This window comes from Strongylocentrotus purpuratus, unplaced genomic scaffold, assembly GCF_000002235.5.
Source record: "Strongylocentrotus purpuratus isolate Spur 01 unplaced genomic scaffold, Spur_5.0 spur5_scaffold_2, whole genome shotgun sequence".
NCBI lineage: Eukaryota > Metazoa > Echinodermata > Echinoidea > Camarodonta > Strongylocentrotidae > Strongylocentrotus > Strongylocentrotus purpuratus.
In genome coordinates, this window is record NW_022145605.1 from 6,919,959 (window position 1) to 6,947,645 (window position 27,687).

General features: G+C 36.7%; 1 protein-coding gene across 1 annotated transcript; it reads left to right on the top strand.

Moving 5' to 3' along the window:
- The first annotated feature begins 3,058 nt into the window (after window positions 1-3,058).
- LOC577128 (matrix metalloproteinase-24) lies at window positions 3,059-27,574 on the top strand. The gene is made up of 9 exons (XM_003725508.3): window positions 3,059-3,573; window positions 17,341-17,663; window positions 21,251-21,344; window positions 21,818-22,007; window positions 23,254-23,412; window positions 24,162-24,367; window positions 24,920-25,058; window positions 25,287-25,544; window positions 26,278-27,574. The coding sequence occupies exons 1-9, from the start codon at window positions 3,433-3,435 to the stop codon at window positions 26,541-26,543; spliced, it is 1,776 nt and encodes a 591-aa protein (XP_003725556.2). The 5' UTR covers window positions 3,059-3,432; the 3' UTR covers window positions 26,544-27,574.
- The last annotated feature ends 113 nt before the right edge of the window (window positions 27,575-27,687 follow it).

Consider the following 27,687-nt stretch of genomic DNA (forward strand, 5'->3'; position numbering starts at 1 on the left):
CCATGCACAATGATCAGAAGATTGTTAACCCATCTCACAGGGAAATGATCGCTACGAACTTGATTGACCGAATTAAAAGAGGTCAGTTTCTCTCCTCATTTGGTGAATAACATCAACATCATATCTATTAGTCTGAAGGATCACTTTCACAATGGAGTACACACAGGGGATGATACAAAGGTGCGTAGTTATTTAAGAATAAAAACTTTTTTTTCTTCATAATAATAATAATCATAAAACTCGTTGACAATTTAAGTATGATAGATAAGAGATCGCTAAATATATAACCAGATATAACAGATATAACTATCTTTGAATGTTTACAGGTAAGCAGACCTCTTATTGATCTAAACAGCCAAAAGTCAATGCATTCATTTACTTCTTTTAAATTTAGTTGATATCAAAATGAAAGAATAAGAATAAAGACCCTTAATTGTACTTCCTTCCTATTCATTACTTTATTTAGATGGCAATGAAGCCGTTTTAAACAATAAGAATAGATATTGTAATGTCAATCCAAACTACGCGAATTTTCATTTGTACAAATTAATTCGTTTTCTACCTTGAATTCAGTCTCACAATAATTACAAGGGCATTAACAAGGTTCGTTGAAGAACAATGCTTCGCTAATCAGTCTTTAAAACAATGACTTTTACATGTCGAATGAGTCACCTTCGCACTTGACATTATTCTTTGGGACTTCAACCAGGAACAGATCCAGGAGTCTAAAATAAAAATGGGGAGGGGAAGGCAGTTAACAAATAATAAATAGTTACAATGGGGAAAAATGTTTGAAATGGTTATTATATCGTGAGGTGATATAGTTCATGCAATAAATCTATTACATTCAAATATAGTTATTCGATTTTAAGGTGCCTTTTTAGTCTGAAATTTGAAAGAAGGTGCAGGAACGCAATTAAGGGGCACATTTTTCTCTTGAGAATTAGATATGCCATAATGGGTTTTAAAAGTGCCCCCTATATCCGCCACTGACTTGAGCCCCATAGCGATGAAATTATGACTAAAAGGGGGCAAGTCTATTTTATTTTACAACAATGGGTATTTGGGGTCATTTGAGTCATCATATTTTTCTCCGCAATACTAGAAATGCGTTACAAATAACTAATTAACTAATTCAGCCAAATGCTAATTTTACAAATTGTTTATATGATACGGCTACAAAATTAGTCATTGTTGAACAAATTCAACGACATGTCCCTTCAACATATGGGATGCCTCCTTTACTGTGTGGGACATGTAGGAGGCTGAGCAAAAAACATATCTCTAAAGAATTCTTTTTATATATTTTTTTTTTTTACAAACTACAACATTTTGCTCGATGAGATAACTTGATTAGTATCAATTCCCAACCCAAAGAAGATATAAATATAGATTTGGAAAGTGTTATATGAACAGGAAAGCAAAGGTTGACTCTATATGTTTGCAACTTTGCATGTTCTATGAATATCTTCACATGTCAAAATCGATATCACAATCGAAGCACATCTTAAGATCTTATCAGTTCTCAGAAGACTAAGTTTCACAACGAAATATATGTCGATGGATTAATCCACACATATACTATTATATCTAAGTATTAATGGATATATTCTTGATTTTATTGATATTTAATGATATTCTGATTTATACAATGCACGAAATATGATTATTACACCGGCTTTAGCCGAGCTACCATGATTAAGGTTTCCATAGTGTGAAATTATTTATATTAATTTCTATTAATTCTCTTTGCCTCAGGAAAACTTGGTCATATTAAATAAAGGGTTATTAGTATTAGTGTCCAGGTTGTGGAATTTTAAACAACAAAATAAAATGCTGTCATGTTCTCTTTTGTCAGAGAACAGGACGAAATTTTGCTGACAAATGCAGGGAAATTTGTGATGATCGGCTTAGCTAAAGCCTTAGTATTTCTGTCACCACCTATAGTTACGGCCAATATGCATATTCCAGCAATATTTTTATTCAGAGGGTGATCGTATTCGGGGGGAAGAGCCCAGTGCTTCAATCAGTGCAATCATTTAAACGATTAGTTTCAACTATTGGTCATCAAATACTTAAATTCTTCTACACAGAATTGTCAATTTACCCTGATTACCCATTATAGCTCATATCCTAGTGTATCGGGTCTCTAGAAGGGATAGGATCTCTATTCACTACGAGTTGAGTGAACTATATTTACGCGTGATTTTTTACGATATCCAGTTGCCGTGTAAGTTTTCACCTATGCTACGAATCTACCATGAACAAGATACTATCTAGTACTATTTTGTAAGATAAGATGTTTTTGTTGGTGGCCTTCTTGTACTGTTAGATGCAGGTAATGGGTACTAACTATAAACTAGATATTCAATGGGGAGTTAGGGGTTAGTGTACTGTATAAAAGAATTATGCCGATTTGGGATTTTTTTTTTAAGAGGAAGATCGGTCTCGCCTCCCCCATTCGTAAAAGCCTGATATTTTCTTAATTTTAGGTGTTACTATATAGTTGTTATCGTGTAGGGGAATCGGGCCTGACAGTATAACATGAAATATCAAATAAGATTTCCACGGATTTTGATATAGGACAAGTGCAGTATCGCTTTGAACAGGTGCTACATAAGTGCTAAAGAGTAAGCCCCTTCAATCGTGTGTCAGTGTACAGGTGAATTTCATTAGTACACCTCATGAGATGATGACTTATATCTTTGTCATAATCTTTGCGACTAAAAATTTTGTTCGACATTTTGACCTGATTGCAAAAGTAATGTGATTGTTTTTAGTTTGATTCATTATGTGAAGGAGTAAAATTCTCTGAGTTTTCAAAACAAATTATTTGTTCAGTAGAGTATCGACATTTTTTGTCTTCGTTTTGTCTACTTACTTCAATTCTACCAGAATATACCTGATATATCCAGGTATGTATATTGTTAATCAGCCTGTCTCTTCATCATCCCGTTAATAAGGACTTGATCGCAAATGCGTGATATCCGCGCGCATAATGTGACGACGTTACGCAGTCAATAGCCAGGCATGCATGCATGCATGTACAGGAAAGTGAGTCAGATAGTCGAGAGCGCGCGGATTCCCGCAAGCTGGTTTTGATTCGATCACGACTCTCTCAGTGGTGCCGCCGTCCCTTGATCCAGTAACTAGGGGGAACAATCTCTCTCTCCCTCTTTAAACTCAACCCTCTGTTTTAACATCAAAGTGGCATCACAGGAAACAACAATAGTCTCTCACTTTTTCAGTTTTACAGGCCTACACTGCACCTTTTAATTTCTATACACACACAAGGGGCAATTATCTTGCTTCCCGCCGTTTTAAATTGCACTTTCCCGTATCGTTTGCCACTGGGCGTCATCGTAAATAGGAATATTGTTCTGACGAAAGGAGATCCTTGACGAGATTCTTGTTCGATTGACTTCCACGACGATGTCGAGCACGAAAAAGTTACTCAAGATGAGCTTGAGAAGGACGATGACGGTGTTGATGCATCTCATGATGATGGGGTTGGTGCTTGTTGGAGCATCGAGTGAAGAGGATGACGACGACGATGAGGTCGCAATGGGAACGGTAAGAATTTCTCTATTTGTTATCGTGAACACCTGTAGAATGATCGCATAATTATGTGCGCATTTCTCTGTGAAAGCATTATAATGAAAGATATTTGATAGCTTTATAGAATGTTAACATCATTTTAACAGGGATCTACATAATTCCTTTGAAGGGAATGTTTTATGGAAAATGTCACAAGAAGGGGGTCGTTCTCTTACTCTTGCTGGTATTTTTGTGGTAATTTGGGAATTTTAAGGGATCCTTTGCCTTATGACTCATAAATAAGTACTCGATCTACGTAACAATTAGGTGGTCATTTCATATCAATATTAATGAAAATTAGTAGTTGTTTATCAAAGTCGATATCTTGCGGATAATCATTTATGATGACATAATTTTAGATCAACAAGCCTTCCCCAAGGTCCAGCTGTAGACGATGTCGAGTCATGCGATGTCAGTCATAACTTCCGATCTCCTTGACGGTCATCAATCATCAAAGATGATATCATTGGAATCAAATGTAAACCGCCCAATTTAGTTAGACGGGTGATTTCGAACGAGTATTTTCATAGGCAGGCCTGTGGTTGGACAGTAAAACTTAAAGATCAATAAGATATCTAGCGATAGTTGTCTTCATAGATGGAATGGTTGGCTCTTTAATACTACCGTACAGGAAAGAAAACTTAGTTTACGAATAAATGAGTGCCATGCCTTCTATCTTCTTCTGTTCGTGCCCCCATTTCATGTTTCCAAAGCCAGATTCACTGCTTGATCAAGATGATCACGCCCGTTTAAAACAAAACCTTTGAAGATTACACTTCTGTTGGGTCACTAGTAGTTACGAAGAGAAGATAATTTCCGTGTAAGCTTTCACTATGGCAACATGTAAAGCATCCGGGAAGCCCAAGTCCGCCTGATCACGTTATAACATGGTCGACCAGACCCAGAACTGGAAAAACAGATTCGATTCTAATCTGGGTAATATTACCATGATTAAATTAAGGTCCTGTTTGCGTAAGTCACCAAAATAGCCTAGCATCAACTGCAAGGCGTACCATTATTCCTAAAGAACGAAATTTGAATAGGTATTTCAAATATAACTAGGAGCTGACATGAAAAATGATTCGGATCTTTCGAAATGTTATTAAACCGTCGTTAATCAAAACGGATCTGCAATGTCCACTGCAATCACTCTATGAGTCCTTTGAAGATGCTTATAATTGAAAAACGTCCGGATAAACTTACATTTTTTGCCCGCCAAATATGTGATCATGATTTTCTCTCTTACATAATTAGCTTTTGTCTCCAATATGGTATATCTAGACCTTCATTTTTTTCTTAAAACTTCTTTATATATACTTTCAAGAGGAAAATGGATTCGTTCAAGCCCTTTCTTCTGTACTGTAATAATAATATATGGTCATGCTGTAGTGGTAATCAGGTTATTAAAAACAGATGTTTTCACTCTAATTTAACCAATAGCTAACAACTAATATGTCTGCAAGGGGTGCTTTGCACATCGTCAGCAAAGCTAGCTTCCTAGAAAAATGAAGCATCAAGACTGTAATAATCTAACGCAGGATTACAGCCACTATCCACTGTACAAGGTTGTCTAGGATCAGTCATCGCTGCAAAATCCCCGCAGGATTGTTTCTTGGAGCAACATTAATGTGTACATGTGAATCCATTGAAGGCCAGCCAAGTCAAAAGAGGGAATCACTACCTAAATTTGGCACAGAACATCCTTTGAGGTTCCTGCAGCCTGTGTACGAATGGGTAAATGCTGATGAATGTTTTCACGATCACTGACAAAAAAAAAATTGTCATGATTATGGAGTTGCCGTGTGCGAAGAGAGGCCTATTCGTTATCAGTTTTATTTAAACATCTCTTGCAAGTCCTCGTCCAAAGCAATTCCTCATATTCCTCAATCGATCATGTTATAAATAAGGAAGGTCGATGAAACTGGATGATATCAATTGGGTTCTTTTATCGTAAAGATATATACTGATTAAATGCAAGGTCTACTCTTATCATAACGAATGGTTAATCTAAAGAAATTAGCAGTAGTGTGTGTATGCAAGATGGCGTAAATTGAAAGGCATGACTGATAGTACTGATATCCTGTGTTAACCTACTGAATTATTGATGTCTAAATCACTCTGAAAGGAGTCTGCAAAGAGTATTTATGCATATGGGCTACAACGAATCAGGTTTCAAGGTGGTAACATTTTGAGGAAAAAAATGTGTGTGCATTTGTGACCATTACTTTAGAATTTTCAGGTTGATGTAAGATAAAGTAATAACTCGATGTTTTGTTTTGAAAACCTTTTAAAGAGTTTGATATGGAAGTATCATTATCAACAAGTTAGTTATATACCCCAGTCGCAATGGAGGTACTTGCATGCAACGATAGTGCCAGGACGGATGGGAACATGCTCACATACAATGTAATTGATTTACCGGCAAAGAATACGAGCAAATAACATGAGCTAAACACATTTGATAGGAATAATAGCTAAATAATTTGATCAGCAAAGGAAAGGAATCGTAATAATTCCGGTTGTGTAATATCTGCTTAGTCCCATATGAGGGTATTATGTGTCAGGTCTTTACTGTATACGGTTTATAGTCTAAACAATCAAATTTATGGCATGTCTCACAACGAAACTGAGCAATGAAAATACATTTCAGACATTGTTAGCAGTTTCTATATCATACCAGAATTCAAGATAGCATTTACATAATAGGTTTAATAAAGCATTTAGGTATAGTCTCTACCCCTGTCATAATGGAGGTACTTTAACAAGTTCCCCCAGCATGCACAGTGTCTTTGATTGGAAGTCTCCCGGTATCAAGGCTTCGAGTTGAATGATGTCTCTTCAAGCTGCCATGTACTGATCAATAATGAAAGCCCTTCACATACACTAAACCCTGTCATATCATTTCTTCTTGACTGCCTCTACACTCCATTGTTCAGTTGTAGTTTACCCAGGCCTCCCACGTACACAGGAAAGCAGATGCTTATTCATCCACAGGAGGTCCCAAAACGATGATTGCTAAAAAGTTATCATTTTACAGATCTCTCTGTGCGAATCTAAAGATAGACGGGTCTGAAATCGAGGCCCTAGGATTTAGATGTTAACTGTGCATAATCTGTTTTGTCAGGTTTAATTTCATCGAATTGTGAATTGTCTAAATATAGACCATTCCGAAGAAATATGTGTAATCATGTTTTACAGCATAACAAATATACTGCATTCCAAAAAAAAACTAAATTGAAAAGTGAAATTAATATCTGGTTATACTTATAGAATTTCACCAAAGAATATAATCCATATTATTCAGGTGTATCTTGTCTTTAAAGGTTTGTTTGTCAATTGCACGTGAAATAAAGAAATTCAAAGTACGTATTTTGTTCTTTTGATATTTACTCAGTTATTGTCTTGAATCTTCCAAAGTGCAAATTTGAGCCGTTGGAGACAGATTATTCCAAATGCACTGTATTCAACAATGACGAATCTTCCTATTTTGTATAATTTTTTATAAAAGCGAAATTCTAACCAGCGAAAGTCTAAATAACAAGAATACCTTTTTACCGTTGTCTCCGTTCGGGGAGGGGGGGGGGGGGGGTGGAGAGAAGAAGACATAGATAATGAAATCGAGTTATTGTTAAGTTTGAAAGGTATTCATGCACATTGTAAACACAGGCATACTGATTGATTACGTGCAGAGGTGTTTCATCAAAGTTAGAGTGCAACATATCGGTCGTATAGGCTTGTAATTCACCCTGTAACTGATACCATTAAACCATGGGCGGAAATGTGAGAAATATTCCCTATCCCCTCCCGATCCACTTAGTCATCTGTCAATAGGATGCATAGCCCTGACACATGTCAAGAGTGAGCCTTGGAATATCTCGAAAGGTTAAGACAAAGGTGACACGAATTCATCGAGGATCCTCCTTAAATCTCGTGAGAATAGTGACATGTCTTCTTATTTAAACCTGATAGCTCGGCCTACATTCAAATGATTACATTGAAACCATACTTTGATTAGATACTAGTAAAAATCTACTTTCATTCTCCTACATCATAATTTTCTGTTTAAGGCTGGTGCCACAGAAAGTCACGACATTTTAGTCTGATACATAGGTGTCACTTATATCATTTTCCTTTAAAGTGTGTGTTACTTATCTAACAATACAGTTTTGACATTGGGCATGTTAGGGCACCACCTAACTGTACAATTATCTCTTTTGTTATTTTATGAATATTGAAGAAATTTCAGTATTGTCTTTCTTTATATAAGTTGTAATCAACAACCATCATGTGACCATGTACTTTAGAAGAGAAACAATTTCATATGTATGATAAACCTTTTACATACAAAGACAAATTGATAACTATTTTCTTCACCTAACTTGATGATGAATTCATATTCTCTTTCACTCGTCACCCATGTGTCATTATACACAAACATGAAACTACTATTTTATTTTTATGATACAGGACTATCTATTTTTAACGAAATGAGCAGTACAAATATATCATCAAATGCAATCATCATCGTACAAACACATTTGAATTCGATGGCAGAGATCTCAATATGAAAGTTGTTTTAACGGAAGGGCTTCCTCCGCCATGTCCATCGGAAAAAGAGTATTAATTTGATGATCTTCTCGGGTCATCCTGAGTGAAAGATGACCGTCAGAGATCGAGGATCTTCGTTAATACACCAAATATAGTTTGCAATTGATATGTAAGTAGTGACTACACACATTATTTTGTGTGCACATTAATGGCCAAGCTCAAGACAATGTCAATTAATTTCTCAAACGGGGGTTGAAGATTGGATTATACAAAAGTGTATGATAAATGATTTACGAGATAAAAATACGTGCAACAAGTTAACAAGTTACTAAACCGTTGTCAGGCCAAATTCAACTTTGAGATTCTGTTTAAAACATATAATGAAGAGGATGAATTTATCGCATAGAATAGTAAGTGAGATGGCTCAGTGGTTAGAGGATGTTACCGAGAGGTCACTGGTTCAAACTCAAGTTGATGCGTCATTGCCCTTTGGTAGGCACAGTTCCCAAGTTCTACGAATGGGACCGAAATTTGTAAGTCTCCAAGTTGTTTACCTCAATATTTCTTCCCCGGTAATCGAATAAAATGGAGAAAATTGTTCATATTTTTGCCAGTCATAGCATCAAGAGTATAACTTTTTTTAAAGGGAAAGAAAGAATAACAGAGAAAGGAAGAACAAACTCTTCATCGTTCGCAGTAGATTGTTACTTATATTTTGCCGGTTATCATCCTCCTGCACAGAAAATGACCTTCATACATATCTGCTTCGAAAGATGTGTAGAAAAAACGAAAAGGGGTAACATGCATGGATGCCATTTAGTATGATATCTGCCAAGAAACTATCCACGTCAATTTCAAGTCCAACTTGGTATCTGAAGAAGGTACGAGATAAATATAAATGTCTGGTTGAACAAGATCCAAATGCCATTTCTTATCAGATATAGTTCTTTTCTGTTCATTCATAATGATTATCAAAAGGGTTTGGCACTATAGGTCATCGCCTTGGATTTGTATTGTTTAAGGGCTTAATATTATTATTACATTACTGATTTTCAGGATATATGGGACTATGTTCTTCTTGAATCGTTCTAAATATAATCCCGATGAAGTCGCTTCCAAGTTTTCCCTTAAGCATGTAGTATGTTTATCAGTGAAGCTTCTGTTTGTCTAATATCTATGCTTGACAACGAAGATATTCCCTGAATGTAGATCAAGGGTTAGATTCAAAGAATTAAAAACAAAAACACACGATATAATAGTTCAACAAAGACTGTTGTAATGATACTGACTGGTGATATCATTTGATTTTTTTTTCTTTTTACACAGAGTCCCACCCCCACGCATACATCTCTCTCTCTCTCTCTCTCTTTATCTTTCTCTCTTTCTCTCTCTTTATCTTTCTCTCTTTCTCTCTTGAATTCACTTTTGAAATGTGGCTCAATAACAACAATCAACACCAATATACATCACGATAAATTAATCGTGAACGATAAGTTTCTTTTGGCCTTTCCTGTCACCTGATTGGTCAAAGCATAATCTTGACTGTTTACGTATCTTTTCGGATGACGTTCAAACTAGTCACGCGTCGATGGACGTGAGACCCATCCAGGTCCGTTTTGTTTGGTAATATAAGGGTGTCTTGTAATTGGTTCAAAGTCTCGTTGTCATAGTGATTGAGGTAATCCTCTAATGGCCTCGGCAGACAGTCACGGGAGACTTGGCGTGCAAGAGTCCTCTGTTTTTACTAATTTGATGATGAATGATAGGGAATGTTACGTGAAATAGGAATGAGGTAAGCAGAAAGCAGATACAGAGAGAGAGAGAGAGAGAGAGAGAGAGAGAGAGAGAGAGAGAGAGAGAGAGAGAGAGAGACTGTGAGAGACACCTTGAGAGATTAGGCAGTGTTTTGAAGGTGCTAAGCGTGCACAGCTATTTAGCATGTAGACAGATATGAAATACTTCTCCAAATATACGCCTGACATAATATAAGATATTTGCAAAACAAAACAGTATGCTAATGATAATATAGTGGCTTTTTCATTGGATGCAAGGTTCATATAGAAGTACGCTCATTGTTTTGGCTGTTGTTGAAAGTTTAAAGAGTTAACATTTTGTATTTGTTAAAGTAATTTCTTTCCAAGCTCTTGAATTGAAAACAAAAAGAAGAAATGATACCCACTGATGACGTCACCGTTCTTTACTGAGAAATAAGGTGTTTCCTATGAATTCTTGACATGCCTGAGGTTAGATCCAGGTTAGATCTCATCTCCATGCAGGTCAGACATGTCATCATTACAGGATACTGGCCCACTCAAAATGGTGTGAGGCCGCGACATGTCATAGTTCATTAACACTTCAGTCACACCTCAGTCACACCGACCCCCAACCTACTTAGAACCGACGCCATCTTGGTCGTTCGCGGTACTGTAATTTTGTTAGGTCTGTCGTCGTTCTGGTGTTCGTCTCGTCAATGTGACTGGGGTTTAATACAAGAGACCTGAGTTTGGGCTGACATTCAAGCGCATAGATACCCCAGTTGGATATCAAACAAGATGATCTAAGAAATTCACACGATGAAATTGATAAAGATAGACTAATGCTTTATCTGTACACCAAACGTGTAAAGCTCATATGTACTTCCGAAATGTTAAGGGTCTTTCCTCGTTACCCCCTTGTTAATATGACCGGAGACGTTGAAACTGGGGGCACTCGTTTTCCCGAAGGTTCATAACTGAAAATTAAATAGGATTCATATTTCCGAACATTTGTTGCGTAATATACCGAAGGCTCGTTTTCTCCGAAGGTTCATTACTTTATTCACTTTATCACTATGATTCTATTTTGTACTTAAATTTCTGTAAATATGTTCACTTATTATAACTTGCATTTTTGTTTGTAAATTGTATTTTCATTGTTTTATTTTCTGTTATATGTAATCACGGCCCTGCTGAAAAACAGCTTTTGCTGAATGCGGGCACAATTGTATAATGTTTTTAACCGTGAATAAATAAAATATACCATACCATACCATACCATTATTTCCATAAGTAAATTGGTTCGTAATTCCGAAGGTTCCTAACACTGAAATGAGATAGGTTTCCAGGAAATTATACAGGGTTCTATGACATTTTTGTAATGATGAACACAATTTTATTTTTGGAAATACGAACCTTCGGAATTATGACCCTTAGAAGTAACGAAACTCCGGAATTATGATCCTTTGGAAAAACGGCATAACCGATGAAACTAGGGTTTAAAAATTGATATCGTTCGGCCAGGGAGACAAGAAGTTTAGAAAGGGAAAACCCAAAGCCCTAAAGTAGCCAGCGTTGGATGATTCACCGCTAGCACATAGCACTGGATATCGGAGGATTGGAGGTCTGCAGGGGGTCGTGAACACAAATCAAACATCGGAAGTAGATGATTTGTGAAGTTATTAAAATGTTGTTATGACAGGGGGAATAATTCGAAGAAACATGAGTATTATTCAAGTAATGCGCTGTCTATAATTGATCTGTTTTTTGGCTATTTCTTCAGTTGCAATATTCAGCGATAATGTAATATTGTATTCTCAATTATCCACACATTATTGCATTACATTGTAAGCTTATGCCAAGGACCAGGCACCCTCATCTCATGTTCTGTTTCTCCCGGGTCCAAATTTCTTGTCTGAATAATGCATGTATGTTATTTGCCAAGAATATCAAAAAACTGTGTTGGATTTAATCTTTCGCAACATGAAATGTGATAATTTGATTTTCTAGTCAAAGTAAAAAGCAAATGCCAAAATTGTTTAATCCTATTTAATCATTGCTTTTGGAAATCCTAAGTTACATAATTTATAATTATCACCCGGTCCTGCCGAAAACTCTTTTTTCGCACATTGCATTTAACATTGAATAAAGTGTGACTTTCAAGGAATTTGACAAGTCATTAAGGGTATATATAATACAATATAGCATACTACATCATCGATTACAATGAAAAAATGAATACCTAATATTGATTATGATACTGATGAGTAATGTCAATTGTCATTCGTATTCGCATGTATTATTCCACCTTTGATAAGATAAGAATATTACTCGTCTGTATAATATTTCATGTCAGTTTCATGCGCTGGACGAAATGAATAATGAAAATGGAGGGTGATTAATAGTCTCAAGGAAAGCCTGTATAGATTAATCTTTTGGTAATCCATATCATTTAGTCATCAGGCCCGCGAGTATGACGAATTGACATGAGACAATAGTCCCTTTTGTAAAAATTCAAATCTCCCTAGATTTACTCATCGCGAAATGGGGTTGTTCCATGTTTTATAGCATCACATTTTCAAAGTCTGGTCAAAGATGAATAATGAAAATGAATAGTGATTAATAGTCATTGTAAAAAGGCATGGCACCTGTATAGATTGATCCGTGGTAATCTAGATCACGTATTCAACCCAGCCGCAGGATGACGAATTGCCACGAATAAGACAATAGTCCCTGTTGTAAAACTAACATCCCCCTGGTAAAACACTATACATGTAGCTTTACTCATCATGCTCACGGCGACATAGGGCTGTTCCACGTTTCATTGCACTAATTAATCAGCGTCTGGTCAAAGTTGATTAATAATCAGTCCCACAAATTATACCAGTGTACATGGGTCTATTGTATTCCGCATCACGTACTCATTACGGTAGAGACATGGACGCCAACGATTTTCTTCTTCTAAATTGCAAGATTAAGGCAAATGTTCATTTTGTAGAACTCTCAGCTTCCTTTTACAGGTTGTAAATGCTTTTGGCTTGAATTTGTATTTCACGGGAAATTTGTTAAAGTTCAAAAGTTATATTAATTACCAAGACCCTAACATATTATTTGTAAATAAACCAACACAAAAAAGTATTTTAGTGATGTTACGAACATACCATGACGAACATAGTTCGCCAATTTGATTCGATTTTATATTTCCCGTAGTCATCATAATATTTTTACAATCACTGTGTTCATAGATACAATATTTTAGTATGTTTGATCACAATGAAATAGTACATAGACACAGTGTCGTTAGTAAGCAAGCTTACAAAGAAACTAAAACAGCAACAATACTCGGTACCTAATCATGTAGAACACCTTCCCTATACTGTCTGTGCCATACATTAATAAATTTCGATGGATCAGAGAGAAAATGTCTGGCACATATATTTTTTCGACATGTTTCAGACCAAGGGGGTTAAAAGATCCCTCATTTTGCTGGATAGTGTATCTAAAACTTTTGGACAAAGAAAAATGTTTCGTTCTTTCTGAAAATCAAATCGGATTTATGAAATAAATCTATCTTTTTTTTGGGAAGGGTCATCTTTGTATTTTACAGGTTTATGGTAATACAATAAATGTCCACAATTTAAAGCTGGGGCCCCATTTTACAGCTTACTTCACGGTCATTTTCAAACCTCTGTAACATACTGATCATATTTTATTATGTGTATCTTCAAAGGGTGTTGGTCATGCACCTACACCGTATACTAAGGTCTGATTGACAAAACGATGATTTGTTTTCTTCTTTCTTTCATCATTACCCTCGCGTTTCTTTGTCACTTTCCTATACGTCATCACGGTCATGGTCTTCGGAGCTTTGGGACTGCTTGATTAGAAATAAATATCAAAGGATCAAAATCCTCAGTAATCTGAACTAGGTGTCCTATCACCTTGCAAGGGAATATGGGCACCTACGACCCGCTAATCACTGTTTGTTTTGATAGGAAGTATTGGGATTTGGCCGCGTTTGAGAGGCCGCGAACTGACGTGAAGGATAAGGCCTTGTCCATATAAGTTGGATTTTTATTCTTCGATATTGTATCTTGAATATTAGGACGTTTATGCCCTTTCCACTAGTAACCCCTGCCCTGAGAACTCTCCCCCGACAACTATCCCCGACGAAAACTACATGTAGCTACCACGGGAAACTATAATATTATATACCCCTATATAGGGCAAAAACACAATAGTCCCGACAACAATCCCTAAATAAATTATCCCCTAGTCAAGTTGGAAGTATTTAAAGGGCCAATTTTCTGGGATTGTCAACTGGGGGAACAGTATCCGAATGTAGGAGAGTAGTTGTCCGGTGTTTAGCTGTTCGGGGCGATTTTCCTTGGCGGTAGTTTAGACAGCAGTTGTCTGGGGCAAATGTTTTCCCAGTACAAAGAGTAAAAACGACGTTACGTCTATACTCACGAGGGTATATCTCTAACGGTATGGATGGCACCATGATATGACATTTCGCTTTAATTCAATCATGCCAATTAGAGGTCGAACGTAGAAACATAACCTAGTTCAGATGGCGAGCTTTTAGTGTCACTACGGAAGGGGGAAAGGGGTGTCACGAGAGGGGGAAATTGAGGGTGCGGGTAGGGTGACCTTAACGAGAGGATGAAACATATTCTGATCATTCGAATATAACAGAACAAGGTACGGGTATATTTTTCATAGCAATCGAGTCGTTTGGATACACCTGTTTCCATTCTATATTAATTTAGATTTGTCTTTCTCTAGAGGAAGCAATATAAATATCTAAAAATTCTTCTGCAATCGTGACAGTCTCGTGATGAACTTCGTGCTCGTTTAAAGGCTTATTACCCCCACCAGAAGGTTCGAAAATCAGATTGAAATATGTGTATAACACTGTATACAGTATGTACTTAGTACTTAAAAAATAGTAATTATTCTAAAAACACACATTATATTTTCTTCAATGAAATAGTTGATATCGATGATGTTATAGCAAAAACGGCTTGTTCTTAGTACTACAATGATTTGAGTCTCGAGTACCTAAATGGCAATGACAAATGCTATCTTCATGAATCTGAACTTTACCAGAACTGCTTCTGGTTTACCCGAGTAGATTTTACCTTTTGTAAAGCAATTTTTTAAAACAGGAAATCTAGCTTACATGCAAGATTGTGGGCTGATTTCATGTCATGACATAATAGGTGACGTCATACTGACTGTACTGTAAATGTAGATATCTGGGGCGTTGTTTGTGCCTGAAACATGTTATTCATCTTGTTTTAGTCCTCTGATAGGCCTACTGCAAACAGGGACAATCAGATCTTTGTAATCAGTTAATTTGTATGAAAGTAGAAAAATAAGATAACCATATTGGTGAAAGTTTGAAATAAATCGTACTGTAATAACCTTTAGAAAGCGATTTCAAATTCGTTAAGAAAACTAGAACAGCTGTAGTTACAAGATATGTAACAGTACAGGTAATGTTTTACACAGGTGGGGCACAATAAAAAAAATAACACATGAAAATTGATAAAGACACTTTTTTGGCAGAAGAGTGCATGCATACACTAAAAAGTCCACCTTTCGTTATGGAAGCTCTTTTATTTTTAGTTTCTCTAACATAATTAAGGACAGGAAACACACGTGTTGGTTTGAATCTCTTTCACTATACACCTGCTTATCGAACGACATTGGACTATTAATATTTTCATACGCTACCCAAAGACGGGATTAACAAGTTTTTAAGGACGTTCAAAATCCTAAATCCATTTTACCTCTGTACAATGAAATATTAATAAACTTTCCACAATTAAAATGAAAAAATAAAAGTCTACCTTGCCAAGTAGTTCATTAAATATTCATGCTTTAATTGTAATATGCAAAACATTTTTCATCTTCCTAAGCAGTATCAACATTAAGAACGCGATAATACGTCTTGAGAAGTGAATCAATTCGATAATCTCCCTTTCCTGCTCATTTTTTTATCAAAGGTGCCTTAATTCGCTGCTCCTGACCTAATAACATTACACACTTTATTACTTGTGTCTCAAGAACAGCAAAACGTAGCCAATTTTTTTTTTCATTTGCGCCATTGTAGTCCATATGTATAGGATTCTAAAAATAGACAGTCATTTGAATTGGCCATGTAACACAAGGACTGAATAAGTGTAATTCTTATAATTGACCTAGTACTGAAATGGCTCTTGTATTTCTGATTTTTGAAAGTATTCCAACTTTTTGCAGCTGCTTGCGAGTGTCTGCTTATTTCCGATCCCAGTTTAAGCTATATTTCTGTGGGAAAACGAGGCGATTTGGGGTGAGGTCGGGGCAGGATTAGATGAAGTTGATCATGAAAAGAGGCTAAAGTTGGGTGAACTCAAATAATCGCCCTCTGAATTACCAATTTTACAGAGTTATGACATGTGCACATTAAATTACTTTACTTGCACATTATCAATAATGCTTCATATAGCGATTAAAACATCAAATTGATATGTTCAAGTTTCCTTTGTCCCATAGATGCTTCGCCCTTGAAAGATGATTATCCTTTTCCCAGATTAAGTCATCTTTTTATCCTTGTAGAAAGGAGAACCTGCTTTGTACCTCCATTTCCTGTTAAAATGTTCTCCTTTAATGATCTTCATAACATTAAAAATTGCGCCTTGAAAAAATTGATGTTTTATTTTTGTTTCATGAACTAGGTCGGCTATCAGTTACTTCTAAAACCAGGAAAACCATAATTACCCGCTGAAACAACCACATGAAATATAATTTTATGAATAATAATGTATAACAGTTGTATACTGTGAAACGAGACGTGTTAATCAAGCGGAAGTCCCTTAATACACTTTGGGAGGATCTGGGGTATCTTTTAAAGCTTTTGTTATTATCATTGAACACAATTTCTTCAGTTGCATTTTTTTGTTTGTGAGAAAAATAAATAAATAAATAAATGAAATGAAATGAAAGACAAAATCTTTGAGCCCCGTAGTTTCCGTCTCTTTCTCGTTTCCCCGAATATAATGTACGATGACTCTTCTCAGATTCGACTCTGAAAATTCTGTAATATTTTGTTTAATCGTTTAAAAAGATAGAAGTAATATATCAAAATATATTGGCAGAAGACAAGGGATGCAAATAAAGATAACTTGGTCCCTGTTTAATATAACCGTCTTGTGTTTCGACAATGCATGTTATGGTAATTATGGAAATTACCTTCATTGTCATTTCCGTATTTTTAACATCGTATAACTTCTGTTATATATATAATAGCGTATTTTATATTCAGATTTTTTGAGGAGTTGGAGTATGTTTCGTCATGATAGTAATGATTTGATAGCTATTATAGCTTATAATTTATTTATTTTCATCATTCATGTACCTTTTTTCTGCTTCTCCTTTTGTATATTCGCTACAGATGTTTTTGGAATCATTCGGTTACATGAAGAAGCACGACCCAAACCATTTAGTCACCAGAGAGGAGTTACGTCCTTACGTCGCTAAAATGCAGTCCTTCTACAACCTTCCCGTGACATCGGAGCTCGATGCCGAGACGGTGGCGGCGATCAAACGACCACGATGCGGGGTCAGCGACCTCAGCGTGACCGAGAGCGAGTTAAACGGTGAGCCCGGGACCCTGTACAGCAACAACGACAAGTACAGTCTGTTCGTGTACGCGAAGAGGAAAAAGAGATACGTCTTGTCAGGAGCGAGCTGGGGAAGAACGACTATTACATTCACGTAAGAATTATATTCATCGACATCATCCACGAGTTCATTGTCGGTATCATATTCCACATTTAGTGTCGTAGCATGGAGAATCAGGAGTGGTTATGTAGAGCTCAAATTATTAAATAAGTCTTTTTTATAGAACTAAGAATTAACGAAAGTCGAAATTGGAGCACAAATACTTGTACGGGTAATTAGAGCAAATTCACTACCAAATATATTATATACCACTATTGCATGAAAATTTTGAAGAAAAAAACAATTTTACGACTAGCAAATAAAACAATGAATATAAACTAAGAAATTGGTTTACGAGTTGCAGCATGTACGTATTATAACTGATTTAATGTTAGCCTATCAAAAAGGGAATTTTATTAAAAAATTTAAAGAGCAAAGGGCATTCTAAAAAGCCAACCTGTCTAGTCGAAGTCTTTTTCTCCTTTGCCAATTTGGCACAAAAACAAGGGTAAGGTACAAAAATAGCTCCTCCGTAAAGGAAGTGAAAAACCTATTCCCCCTAAAAGGATGTGCCTAGGGTATGTTCCCATGGCAACCAGTGATTTAAGAACCTTTAAAGATGCCAAAAGGTATATTGTTTTTTTAATTAGAACGGATGTCCCTTTACTTGTTTCGAATTTTACGACATAAAATTAGAAAGTATTTACATTTGCTGTACCATATTTTCTACAGTTCAGCTGTCCATAAATAAGGGGGGGGGGGGGAGAGAATCTTACAATTTGTTTTATAAAGACATAGGTCTTTCCTTTGCTAATATGAGCTCACCAAAGGCACCAAGTTTTAACATTAATGTCACTTTTAATTGAGCATAAAGCACACTTATCTTATAACTCCGGAAGCTAGGTATGGGAAGGAGGAATGATAGAAGAATTGGGTGCGGGGGAGGGGGGTCGACACTTTTAAAAACAGCGGAAGACAACACATCGTCAATAATCAGCAATATATCCATCACCCCCTCCCCCTTGTATAGTTTTTTTCTTCTAAATAGTCCGGAATGACTTGGTCACTGGTCAGGGAGAGGGAGGGGGTCAACACTTCCCCTGACTTGATATGTTTCCCTCCGGCGCATTAGGTTTCAAAACATTTTTTTCTACGTATAGGGCGCTGTCCCTTTCGCCCCGGCACTGTAGTTGGGAGGGGAGTATTACTCACATATTCGCCAATGTCATACATGGTGTTTAAAGGGCAGTAAACATGCCCCTGGTGAAGGTATAAAAATAACTCATTTTCCTACTGCGAGCCGTTCATGAACTTTCTGATCTGCTGGTACTGTGAAGGGCACAGGATATATCTCCGTCTAGGGAACGGAACCCCCAAGCTCTGGTTAAACATGAAGGCATGGAAAGGATAAAATTAAAGGATGCTGTTAAGAAAAAGCAATGGAACTTAAAGAGAAGGGGAACGTTAAGAAATTTAATGGAAAAAAACTAAGGTGCCTGAAAAAGAAGGAGATAATACAATAATAATCACTACGAAACTGGTGGTAAGAAAGACAAGTTACATTTAGAGTACTTAGAAAACCTCTTTTTTTAATTGTGTCCTTCATATTTCAGAGGAAATAATGTTGATGATACGTCATATTTAGAGGCTTTTAATATAATCTGTTCTGTTTAAACGCTGACATTTTCACCGTCAAATCATATTAAGATTCACATATTTCATTAATCAAGGATATACTTAATATACTGAATAACTGAATGATATCAAAATACAAAAGAACCATATAAAATCAGTCTTTGTACAGAGTTATAGGCCCCTCCCTCGCCTAGTCAGTCACAAAAAGCTGGGATACGCCCCTCCATAACCCTTTAATCGGAAGCCTACTTTTGTCTCCACAATTACATATGCATTGAACTTATCCTGAAAGTGTGCTCACGATTTCCTTTTTTAAAGTTCAGCCACTTTGTCCCTTCCCAACTATCGGGTTCCTCTCACACCCCTACCGGGCCTCTTAGCTCCACATATGTGTACGCTCAAAGTGATTAAAAAGGAATAAAGTTGTTCAAGGGAACTGGTTAAGCTCTGTTAATCTGACTTAATGAAGATAGATGATGTGAAGGGTTCAAATAGTACGTTGTAGAATAGGCGGAACCTTTAAATGAACTCTGGGTTGTCTTTGTGTGTCTTGATAATACTCGTAGGTATAGGTTTTGCTCATGTAGATGAAGGCCAATCACAGATATACCTCGAAGGTTTTAATGAATCACCTCTCAATTTCACCGATTATAGGAATTACACAAAATGGTTCAGCTTCATAATGCTTCAACACATAAAGACGATTATAATATGTGTATTTGTTGAAATTAAAACACGATAGCAATTACTTTCGAGAAAAAATCAAACCTTTGGCAGTTTCACTATTGAAATGTGTGAACATATATAATAACTTGTTACGTAATCCAAAAATGATTTCTATTGGACATACAATAGGGTATGGGAATTGCCCTTGAGTTGATTTTTTGACAACGGTGGCGATCTTGTTTTCGATGTTTAGACTTTAGTAAATGCAATGATTGCAACAAAGATTGCAAAAAGAATGTACTTTTAGTATAAAGCGTATCAATCAGGTATGACATAATTACTCCCTTTTAGTATTCAAATGAAATTACGGAGCAGAATTGGAATGAACCCTTTTTAAGTTAAAATTCATGATCAACACTTCTTGCGATTAAGTATACTCAAGAAACGTGAATGCATCGAATGGGTCTTGTAAAATATATATACCTTTTTTCTTTTTCGTTGGTCATAACATTGACTTTCGTCTGACTTGTCTATGGTCTGTTTTTGCGTTGCCAATTTAACCTCAAGGGGCCGACTCTGAACAATGCCGAGATGAAAATAGACGATGACGAAAATTGAGCTTCACATGTGTTTTTTGTAAGGGTTGTTCCATTCTTCTCGGTTTCTTGGCTACTCAGCTGAGTTGCCATGGCAACAACGAAGGGCACAAGAAATGAAACTCGGCGTAAGACTGGGTTTTGGGGGGCTTGTTCGAACGAATAGAGCTGTGCATGGACTAAATATAGACTTAATTGTCTGCTCTTTCAGCTAGCGAATTAGCTGTTCAAGATGTTTATGTTCACTTTTCATCACTCTGTTCCTTTTTGTGTGTTTAAATACATGTAGTAATACGATCGCAAGCATTTTCAAGAATCAACTATTGTTCTTAGAAATCATGTTTGAATTAAGTAATATATCATTGTCACGTTTGCACATTTTTAATGGTGAAACGCAAAGCAATTAGATAGCCACAGACTAATGTTTTAAGTCTTTGCGGTCTTTTTTTGTGTGTAATGTGCCATCTCCCTAGGGCCACGCCCTCAGTCTTCTTTCTTTCCTTAATTATCAATATACTTTTGAACGAGAAAAACAAGTCCATTATCATCCAATTTTTCATTTTTTCTTCCTTTCCCTCATTCTTTTCTCTTCTTTTTTCCTTTCTTTTCTTTTGTTGTCATCATCTATTCAGTGCGGAGCCAATTCTATCTTTTCTTTTTTAATCCAATCAGTTCTCGCTCTTATTCATTGTAAAGGGGTTTACTCACTTTCATCCAATCAGACTCTTTCTTTCATTCATGTAGATTTGATAACTACACACCGGACCTACCGATGAACCAAGTACGGAGGGAGGTTCTGAGAGGCCTCAAGGTCTGGAGTGACGTCACACCCTTAAAGGTAACTCATCCAGACAACTTGATAGGTTTAGCAGAAAACTCGTATTGCGTAATAAAACATGAATACTTGAGAGGAAGAATAGCCGAACTCCGGTTTATTAGTTTTCAAGAAGAAAAAAAACAAAGAAATCTACAAAAAAAAGAAAAGGGAACGTCACCAATAATCATTATAATATCGCATTTTCTCTCGGAAATACCAAGATCCACTGTGTTCCCTGAGTATTCTCAGTACTTGCGAAATTTATACAGACCTTTAACACATTTACATGAACTTTGATACTGTTTTCATTTGCATTGACCATCGATCTTTGATATCGTTCACATTGACATTTGACTCTGCTCTCATTGACCTTTGCAATGCTCATATTGACCTTTAACTCTGCTCACATTGACCTTTGCAATGCTCACATTGACCATTGACAATGCTCTCATTGACCTTTTATCTTTGGTACTATTGACATTGACCTTTTGTAGTTCCAAGAGCTCCGCTATGGTATGGGGGAACCGGACATCCACATTCAATTCGCTGCCCAGGAACACAACGACGAATACCCGTTCGATGGCCAAGGAGGTACCCTCGCCCACGCCTTCTACCCCGGCCCTGGTCTTGGTGGAGACGCTCATTTCGACGAAGACGAACAATTTACTGCTGGAACCTCCGAGGGTATGCTCACTAAAATCGAATTGAAAGTTCTAACATCTTTTCATCGCAGCCAGTGGCTGAGTTGAGAAAGAATAACAGATTATTATTAATGATCAAATATTACTTGATGATGATGATGATTTACAGCATCAATTTTGCCCAAATATTATATTTAACAAAAAATCGATGTGTAGGCTCCTCAATAAAATCAGGAGTTCAACATTAACCAAAATTTGAAATTTTGAGGCATGATTTGAATTTAACTTGACTGTCAACCATTGCCTAACGTAAAGAAGAATGGAGTGTTTCCACAAACAATTTTCAGCAGTGTTTGCAGTAGGTCGCGATCACATTTTGAATGAAGGGGGAGGGGCGTCGGGTTAAATTATAAAAGACAGTGTTACTACTTAAAGAATTGGGCAGCAAATGTGAATATCTTAGAAACATTTACAAATAAAGTCTTTAAATGTCACTCAAATTTTGTCCGGCACGCCTATTTAAAATGTCGAAGCGACGCCCTCTTTAAAAAGACATTGTAATGTAAACAAAGTCCAATAAAAGTTGAACCATTTTGTAATAACCTTCAAGCACATTGAGGTGGAGCAACCTTTCAGTAGCAGGGGGAGGTATCCGCCCTAGTTACCTCCTTCCCCATGAGAAAATCATGTCAACTTAGAGCTTTCCCCCACATTAAGGATTCTGTTAATTTCCTACAATTATGGTCACCATGGCAACCGAGATGACTGAGAAGAGTATGTACATGAGAAGAGTGTCTTATGAGAGGTCAGGTTTCGGAGAGACTTACATAAGACACACCCCCACAGACCAAAGGGTATTGTTGGGTAAATAATGAGCGTTACCTGTGTGTTGCGCCCGTCCCCCCCCCCCGCCTCTTCTCCCCTGAAAAACCCACCTCTTTCTCTTATTATCTCACTTATCTCTCTTTCTCTCACTCTCTCTCTCTCCCTTTCTTTACTCTCTCTCTCTCTCTCTCTCTCTCTTTCTCTATGTCTTTCTTTCTGTCTCTCTTTCTCTCTCTCTCTCTCCCCATCTCTCCCTGTCCCTTCCCCCCTCTCTCTCTCTCTCCCCCCTCTCTCTCTCTTTTCTCACCCTCCATTTCACCCCTCTCTCTTTGCAAAATAATTGCTACATGGTAACCTATAGCAAATAAATCTTCATTAATTGTAGGTGTTTTATAGCCCGAATTCTCATTTTCCACTATCACGTTCACCTTTAACCTATCTTTTCATTTTCTATTTTACTTCAGGAACGAATTTGTTTTTTGTGGCTGCGCACGAACTTGGACACAGCTTAGGATTGGGTCATTCAGACGTATCTGGCTCGTTGATGGCGCCCTACTATCAAGGATTTCAACCAAACTTCCGATTGCACGAGGATGATATGATGGCTATACAGGAAATATACGGTAGGTTTCGGATTCAATTTTGTAATAGAACGAAAATAGTCGTCAGAATATTACCTCTTGTAGTGTAAGTAACTTTCAAGTCTTTGAAATTTGAACGTGGTTAACAACATCTTTTACTTCTTCTTCTTCTTCTGGTTTCCTCCAGGTTTGGAGAACTGCGGAGTGTATCCTTCGCAGATCGAGTAAATAGATAATAGACAAGCAATACAAAACTGGGTACATCATTAACCAATTCCATACAGAAACAATGTTGACAAGCGTTCATATTGGAGCTAAAGCCAATTTTTTTTTTTAAGGACCAAATTGTTATCTAAAAAGACATTTTCATGGACCCAAGAAAGAGTCCATGATGCTATTCTATTTCAAAAGAGTATGGACAAGTGTGAGTAATAAGAACATAGTTCAATGATAGCCACGATGGCCATTTAAAAGTAAATACAGTCAAACCTGCTTTAGTGACCTCCTGTATGGAAAGACCACCCGTCTACAAAGACCATATTTGTTTTTTCCCCAGTCAAATTTGTCATTGAAACATGTACTAAAGGAACCTATACTTAAAGACCACCTGCCTATAATGACAACTTTTCTTGTCTTCCTTGGGTGGTCTTTATAGACAGGTTTCATTGTACACATATGAGCTAACGCCCTTCTGGCTCTCAGCAAGCAAACGGTAATAATAATAATAATAATTATAATAAAAAAAAGTGATGAGTCAAACAATTATTGTCTACCTTGGTAACCCTACACAGGTCCCAACCCTAACCCACCGGTCCCCACTCAAGGATACTACCCTGGACAGGGACCAAATCCTACCTCGTACCCCGGTGCTGGTGGTGGCTGGGGCGGCGGTGGCGGTGGTGGTGGTGGCGGTGGTGGTGGCGGAGCAGGTGCTAATTACTGTTCCATGAGCTTTGGCGCCGTTGCAAATCTAAGAGGCGAGCTGTATACCTTCTCGGTAGGTTTGAAACCCGATAAGTGCACACAGCATTTAATTCAATTTAATTAATTTCATTTAATTTCAAATCATTATTCAGTTCAGTTCAGTTCAGTTAATTCATTAGTCTGTTAGTCAGTTCAATCAATTTAGTTGGAATAAAGTTAAGTTCTATTGATTCCATTTCAATTCAATTCAAGTCTGTCCAATTCAATATAGAATAACAAATCTCAATCCAACTTTGGATATTTTTAAATGAGTCTATTGATTCTATAATTATTTGGTCATTGAACCCAGCCTACATCCTTGCAGTATCTTGTTGTTTCAAATTGCTATGTACAAGGCCTTATGAAATAAAATCTAAAATTGCATAGTCTTATAGCACAGACATTATTACACTAATTGATGATTGTCAAGATTTTGTTTAAATGTTTTCTTTTTCTTATTCTCCTCCTTCTTCCTCTTTTTCTATTTTCTTCTTCTTCTTCTTCTTTTTCTTCTTCATCTTCTTCATCATCTTCTTTTGCATTTTTTTAACCAACGTAACCTTTCTCCTTCCATCCATGTCTTTAGGGTGCTCTCATGTGGCGATTCCGTAATAGTCAGTTAGTTCAGGGTTATCCAGTGCGTACATCAGCGTTCTTCAGGGGCGCACCAAGTAATATTGATGCAATTTTTGAAAAGCCTGGCGGCACCACAGTCATGATAAAAGGTAGGAGTGTGATTAAAGAAACAGTTTGTAAGTAAAATAGTAATCTGAAGTTAATCCAGCTTTCTATTCTGTATTGCTTCTACTGTGTTACTAAATAATTATTTGTATTTTTGATATATTTCATCTGTTTATTATTCTTCCTCCAACATCATTATGACAGTTTCTCTCAATTTTTAAAATTGTCTCTTTACCCCGCCCCACTCTCCTCCTCTCCCCTTAATCGTCCAGGTTCACGTTACTGGGAGTACAGCGGTGTGAACCTCAAGCCAGGTTTCCCTCGCTCCCTGGGTAGGATGGGTCTGTCCAACGGTATCTCCGCGGCATTTTCCTGGCCTCAGGACAGGATGATCTACATCTTCGGCGGCGAAGACTACTGGGGCATGTATAACTACAGACAACGAGTAGATAACAACGAGTACCCCAGGAATGTCCTGGAGGATATACCTGGGCTACCGCTTGGCATTGATGCCGCATTTTCTTCCAAAAGTAAGTTTGAGTATGACCGCAAAGACTCTTTAAAATAAATCAGCCTAGGGCAATTTCAAAAGCCTTATTCATCATCTTCTAAAATGTGCAAAAACGAAAATGACCTCAACCGTAATCCCAACGTGATTTCTACGGGCAATGCAATAGAAAATTGTAATTTCACTCTTGTTGATTTCTCGAAAGTCTTTGCGATCGCCTTCTCTTGTCAATGCGCTTAAAAACAAATGATGCTCCATGGATGTTTATGGAAACTATTATTCGTTTCCAAGTGAACGATGGGCCTAAGATTACTAACACTTACAATATTGAGAGCTCTGTTATTACGTCCATGAAACTCGAACAATTTATTTTGATTTGTAAGCTAAGCCCTGTTCTTTATTTGTAAAGCGCTTAGAGACATTAAGCGCTATATAAAAACTAAATATTATTATTATTATTTATTTTATTTGTTAATGCGATCATATTTTGTAAAAATAAGTGTGTAATCGATCGGGAAAAAAAACTTTATATTATCACTATTTGCAATAGAATGGGAAAGCGGGTTTCTGACATTAAGCAGTGTCAAGTGAAGGATATGATGTTCAGATTATTGTGATCGCTAATCATTCAACATTGTTGACCAAATTTATTTGTTCGGTGTCGTCATTCGGGGTTAGACCTATACCCAATTCAATGTTGGTATTTGTGTTGTGCTTATTTCTCTCTGTCTTTATTCAATCTTTTTTTTATGCAGCGGCTTCCTATTTTGTACGAGGTGCTCAGTACTGGCGTTACGACCATAGCTCTGGCTCTCTAAGTCAAGGTTTCCCTCGCAATTTCCACAACGACTGGCTCGGGTGTGGAAAACCACAACTTCTTGTCGAGAGCGCTGCTTCCAAGTCAGGCGGAGAGGGCGCTAGTAACGCGCAGGTTCTCAACTTCCAACCAATGACGATCGCGCTTTCGGTTTTGGCGGCAATGCTGTCACAGCTTTTTATACTGAACTTTCAACGTATATGATGTCGTCTGCTTAACTTCCAATGAACCTTTAACATGTGATGAATTTCATATTATTGATTGTTTGAATATAATGTGTTTGAAGCTGTGCAAGTCATATCACTGTTCATATAAAGACAACTTTTTAGTGGGGAGATTCATGAATGATGACTGTTCGAAGCCGAATTAGTTAGTTATTCAAAAGTGAATAAATATTCCAACAGTCTGGGATTCGTTATGATGATATCGATACCACTAATTTTATTTTGGTACACAGACCCTTTACATAGCCTGTTTCAAATACACTTCTTGCATTTAACAATTTAAATAGACCTATATATTTTGTTGTTGTTGTTGATTTAAAGAGGTTTCATAAATAAATATAAAGTATGACTTCGTTAAAACTGATTTAATGCAAGGTTAGATAAATTCTTTGCAATGAAAAATGCTTAGATGAAAATAACTGCATAAAACTGTTTCGTCGGATAATGTTCATTTGCAAATACATGCAGTACGTCTTAAATCCGCTTATGCGCTACATCAATTATAACACATTATCTATCTATGCAATATACAAACGAATGTATTTCATGAGAATCATGTGCTACGTTTGGAATTCATTTATGACAGTACTTCCAATAAAACATCACTATATTACAAAAATGTCAATAGATACTTGGCAAGAGAAGCAGATTATCTCTATTTCAAAAGTATTTATCTTTTGTTTTCTTCAGGTTGTAAATATTTCACTATGATTCCTATTCACTTCACACATGATATAAATGATATTGAAAATTGAGGTGCAACAACCCTGCTAATGCTTTAAAGGAATATATTGTCACTGCAATGAAGATTGCATTCTGGAGGAGATGATTGATTATGCCATAATATGATTGAAAAGAAAAACAGTGGCGAGCTTGAAATTATTGTGATGAGGATTTGAAATTGTATTTGAAAACAAAAAAATGTGTGACTTCATTATGTATCAAAGAGAATATATTGTATAAATTACTGTCTTTCACCCGATTTAAATAAAAATACGTTTATGCACCATAGCTTCGTCATGACCTGTTATTTTTTTTAGCTTAGCAAAGCCCAGAAGCAAATCCATGGTTTTTATAAAGGGGCGGGGGGGCCTAATCCTTCTCGAAAATTGCCTTTTACATGG